The sequence below is a fragment of the Nematolebias whitei genome, chromosome 15 (assembly GCF_014905685.2).
Source record: "Nematolebias whitei isolate Nwh7 chromosome 15, NemWhi1, whole genome shotgun sequence".
Classification (NCBI taxonomy): domain Eukaryota; kingdom Metazoa; phylum Chordata; class Actinopteri; order Cyprinodontiformes; family Rivulidae; genus Nematolebias; species Nematolebias whitei.
Window position 1 is genome coordinate 5,309,773 of NC_056512.1, and position 5,464 is coordinate 5,315,236.

The following is a 5,464-nucleotide window of genomic DNA, read 5'->3' on the forward strand; positions in this document are numbered from 1 at the left end:
GTCGGTGTTGTCTCTGCGTGTCGCCTCTACGTGTTGTCTGCGTGTCGCCTCTGCGAGTTGTCTCTGCGTGTCGTCTGCGTGTAGTCTCTAGACATGCTCACCACCCTTGCGCCCCCCACCCCCTGCAGAATGTTAGCATCATTATGTGAAGATTTTTGATCATCATGCTGTTGACCTTCAGCCAAACATTTGTTTCGTCTCCAAACCCTTTGTGTCATTTCCCACCACTTTTTATCGTCTGTCCAAACAGGTCTCACTTGTAAATGAGTCTTCAAGTCTTGTAGGAGTTGTTTCGCTGTGGCGACCCCTGAAGAGACGGGTGCAGCCGAAACAAGAAGAGAAAAAGAACATTCCTGACATCGTGGAACATGAAAAAAATTGCTAAAGGTTTTAAGACCATCTCAACAAATTTGCAATAGTGATACCAACTTTTCACACTGGTTAATAACCATTTAAGACATCAACTATCCAAAAATGTAGAATTTTTAAACTCTTTTCCACCCAGTCACGTGATGTTGATGTGCACAGTTCTTTCATTAACTTGAAGAACTCTGAACAGCTTGTCAGCACATCTCACTCTTCATGGACACTTGCTGCGTCACTAAATCCACGTCACACAAAACGCGCCACCACGCGTTTATTACTACTTGAGCGTGAGGGAACACACGACACGATGACAACATGTGAGCTGTCAGCACTTGTAACTGGTGGTGTGGAGAAGAAGGAGCAGCGGTGTCACCGGCCTGAAGTTCACAGCTGCCGAGCTTCACCGACACCTGGTCAGCCCGCAGAGCCGGTCGGACCGAGAGCTTTCAGAAACTTGTGGCAGCGGTAACAAAACGGCCCATCCATCAAGTGACGACACACAGCGACACTTGTACCGTAAAACACACTTCAAGTAGCCGCAGCTAGTGGCCGGCTCCAGCAGGCGCGTGTCTGTACAGTAAGCTAACACATGCTAGCGTTAGCTGCTAGCTGAAGTAGCTCCTGACTGAACTCACCACAACTGACATTTTCCGAGGGCGCTTTCACCGAGAAGCATGGGACAAATTCCGCCGCGTTTACATTGGGCACAAACGGTTTAGCGTTCACGTTCAGAGCCGTAAATGCGGACTCAAGTTGTCCGTCGACAGTGGCCTCCACATCGTCCTCTTGTTCCCAGGAATCAGGGGCAGTGTCTCTCTGCTCCATCGTGGCTCTTGAATCTTTCTGAAGCTGCGCAGGTTTTGGTCGCTGTGAGTCCGCCCAAAGCACGATGTTAGCGTGAGCCCGCGGAGGAAGTCCAAGTTTCCCAATTCAATGTCTAATGTTTGATTTCCACTTCAAAAGAATTACAGTCGCCGGTTTCTACTGCTCCAAGCACGAGATATTCGATTCAGCACTCCCAGAAACTGTCCGCGTGAGCTAACGCGTCACTTCAGCCGACGTGCTATCTACTGTGAATTATGGGATTTGTAGTCTTATTTTCAACAGGAAACCGGTCTGTTGAAAATGAAAATAAGTAAAGTAAAAACTACATATCCCCAAAACGGATTAAAAGAAGTTCACTTCGGTGGTTTCTGATAGCGCACATTTGATTTCCAATGTAGTTACTGTGAATTACTTTTTGCATAGTAGCTAAACATAAACCAGGTTATTTAAAATGCTTGTACAATATAGGCACAAAGAATTACGTTGAAGAGGGCAAATCAAAAAATGAGATGAAAAGTTAAAGTGATTTTTTTTCCATCCATCATCTTTTACCCGCTTCTTCCATTTTGGGTCACGGGGGTCGCCGGTGCCCATGTCCAGCAATCACTGTGCGAGGGGCGGGGTACACCCTGGACAGGTCTTCAATCCATCACTGGGACACCTGGACAGGTCTCCAGTCCATCACTGGGACACCTGGACAGGTCTCCAGTCCATCACTGGGACACCTGGACAGGTCTCCAGTCCATCACTGGGACACCTGCACAGGTCTCCAGTCCATGACTGGGACACCTGGACAGGTCTTCAGTCCATCACTGGGACACCTGCACAGGTCTCCAGTCCATCACTGGGACATCTGGACAGGTCTCCAGTCCATGACTGGGACACCTGGACAGGTCTCCAGTCCATCACTGGGACATCTGGACAGGTCTCCAGTCCATGACTGGGGCGGCAGAGACAAACGAGACAAACAACCAATTCACTCTTTCTCTCTCACCTAGGGTCAATTTAGAGTTACAATCAGTCTAACATGCATGTTTTGGTCTGTGAGAGGAAACCTGAGTACCCGGAGAAAACCCACGCAGAACATGCAAACTCCACCCAAAAAGGTCCCGGGCCAGGATTTGATCAGGCGACAGCTCTAACTGTTCCATCATGCTGCTATATATATATATATATGCACAATTCAGTTTATATCTATAGCGTCAAGTCACGGGCAGAAACTGCAAGATGATTCCACAAGAGAGGAGCCTTAAGTGAAAGCTCTGCCTCCAATTCTGATTTTAGAAACTCTAGGAACTACAAGTAAACCTGCAGGTCAGTTCAGTTTATTTATATAGCACCAATTCACAACAAAGTTGTCTCAGGGCACTGTACAAAAGCATTCACATACAGTACATAGAAAAGCCAATTAGTAAAGTTCTCTATCGAAGGAAGCCAGCAGATTCTTTGAATCTTCACTTCATCGTTGTCTCCCATCCTGAGCAAGCACAAAGGAGACAGTGAAAAGGAAAAAGTCCCTTTTAAAAGGAAGAAACCTCCAGCAGAACCAGGCTCAGCCACTATATAACAACATGCATCAACACCTTATTGGAGTGGGTGGAGGGAGGAGTGGGGTCTTCTTGTTATTGATTTATTTATATATATTTTTCCCTCAAATCTCCTTTCTCTGTTTGATATTTGAGGTTGGGGACAGGGAGGGGGGGTAGGCCGCCTGGTTGGGGTCTGGGCTGTGGGTGGGCTTTGGGCCTTGGGGGGCAGTTGTGGGTGGTGCTCCGGTTCTCCCTGGGTCGTTCGGATTTTTTGATCAAGGCTCCTGGCTGCAATGGCTGGCCCTTTGGCCGGTGTGGCTGCCGGGTTTCATTCAACCTTTATTTAGACAGCTTAATCCCATTAAGCCTCGAGGACTCATTTACAAGAGAGACCTGTTTCGGCAGGCGGTCATCTGTGGTTGTGTGTGTGTGGTCGTTGGTGGTGTATGGCAGCGATTGGGGGCATGGCTTTGCTTTGGTGTGGCGCTGGCTGGTTGGCCTGGTGTGACATTTGCAGTGGGGCGTGCTGTGTGTATGGGGTAGTGCACTGGTGGCATGCCTGGGCATCTCCAGGTCTGTGTGTTGGGGTTGGTGGGGTGCCTGGTCCTTGGTGTGCTGGACCAGCCTTCCTCTGCTGCGTCTGCCTGCTGCTCTGGCCCTCGGCTTGGGGCCGGCCTGCGGTTGCTGTCGGGTGGGTGGGACGCATGGTGTCTGTGTGTGCCTGTTTATGTGTCAGGTTGGGTTTTGGGTGGTTCCCTCTCTTGTATCATTTTGGACCCCCCATTTAATGTGGGGTCCACTTCCCCCTGTCGCACACCCCTCCGGTGGTGGGTCCCCTTGCCGCCCGTGCATTGGTGGTGGCTCTCGGCATTTGGGGCTGGGTGCTTAGGTGTGTGCCGACCCGCCCTGGTGGCTGCTTGCCGGGGGCTGGGTGCCCTGGCTCTGTTGGGCCCTTGTTGGGGGGTGGTATGACCTCGGGGCTCTGTGTCCATGGCTGGATCTGCTCCGGTGTAGCGGGTTGCCAGCAGGGCCTGTGGACTCGTCGCTGCAGACTCCTGGGACTTCTGCATTGTGGCTACTGGGGGTCGCCCGGGGCTCTCCTCTGCTTCTCTCGTGGGGAGTGTGTGTGGGGGGGGGGGTTTGTCCGTGTTGGGGACTCCCAGGGCTCCAGGCTTGGGGGCCGCTGGGTGTCTGTGGTTCCGGTCTTCATCGTGTCCTGTGGGGACGGGTCTGTGGATCCCCACATCCACTATTCAACATTTTTATGGCGAAACCTTATAGTGACAAGCATGCTCACACAGGTGTTTAGAAGAAGAAGAATCAGAATAAACTTTATTGGAATTGCACCGAGGTACAACGCGAATATGTACGTACAGTCGTCCGTCGTCCGCTTGTGAAAATAAATCTGTTGGCCTCACCTTGACACTAAGACAATAATTCTGAGTGCCACAATGCTGGACAAGACACGGGAAAAAAAGGAAAAAGAACCAAGCTCAGAACAAGCTGGACATTCTGAGAGTGAAGTGCTCTGTTAGGAAAATATGAAACAATAAGATCTGTAATATAAGATGGAGCTAGGATGTTGAGAGCTTTGTATGGTAGAAATAAAATTTTAGAGTATTGGTCCCAGCACTGAACCCTGAGGAACTCCATGACTAATTTTGGTGTATGAAGTAGATTCATTATTTACATTTACCAACTGGTTTCTATCAAATAAATATGATTAAACCATTTTAGAGACATTCTTGTAATCCCAATATCACATTCAAGCCTCTGTAGTAGAATATTGTGATCAACTGTATCGAAAGCAACACTGAGCTCTAACAGGACTAGTGTAGACACCAGTCCATTGTCTGAAGTCATGAGAATATCATTAGTTTCTGTGCTATGATGAGCTCTAAACACTGACTAGGGCTGGACAATAATCCAGTATCAATATATATTGCGATTGTAGATGAACAGATGCTGCGAAATATTCATCAATTAAAACGGATTCTTCATTTTTCTGGACTGAATAAAACGTGCATTGAATTTAATGAAATGTAAACGTGAGACGTCATTTATCTTTGACCCATCAAAATGAATGCGGTCATTTATTTTACAGAATCAAAGTTTAACATCAAACATTTACATTAATTTGGCAAAATATGAAAATAACAACATAATTAACAGCTTTACAGGTAGTAAGAAACAATGCGGCGATTGTTTCCACTCTTCAGCAGAACAGCAGACCTCAATGAAAACTGTACAATTATGATCAATTATCCACACGGCGGTGGATGAGCACTTTACACAGACATTTCTAAATTATCTGGAAGGATTTCTACTTGAGAGAAGAATTTAAAGATGGAAATGAAGTTTAAAGGGAGTAAAAGATGGTGTGTGAGGGGAAGTGTTGACCAGAACCGACACTCTCCATCCGAACCCAGCTTTTCCTCGGTACGCTTTGGTAGGAAACTTGACTCATTACCTTTCTGAAGATAAATCAGCAGATATGGAGGTCCAGTTAACGCTACCTGTCCAGCGTCTCCATAGGATGGCTGTGACTCGTCCGAAGTAGTGACGAGATTCCGTCCGACACAAGCTCACCTCAGCAAGTGGACTTCACATGAGTGGAGTCCTTCAGAAGTTCCACTCAGAGGTGGAAGATGTTATAATCCAACTCGAAGAGCCTTATCATGGCTGGACTTCTGTTCTCCCAAACGACTTCACAGAACTGCGAACATCTCAGAACTTCTCCGCGC

At 47.8% G+C, this 5,464-nt stretch overlaps 1 protein-coding gene across 1 annotated transcript in view; it reads right to left on the reverse strand.

Annotated features, from left to right (window-relative positions):
- gspt1l (G1 to S phase transition 1, like) overlaps positions 1-1,391 on the reverse strand; it is a 40,340-nt gene extending 38,949 nt beyond the window's left edge. The window contains exon 1 of the mRNA XM_037689357.1: positions 1,002-1,391. Coding sequence (XP_037545285.1) covers positions 1,002-1,191 — 190 coding nt within the window. The 5' untranslated portion in view covers positions 1,192-1,391. The remainder of the gene's footprint in view (positions 1-1,001) is intronic.
- Positions 1,392-5,464: the final 4,073 nt, after the last annotated feature.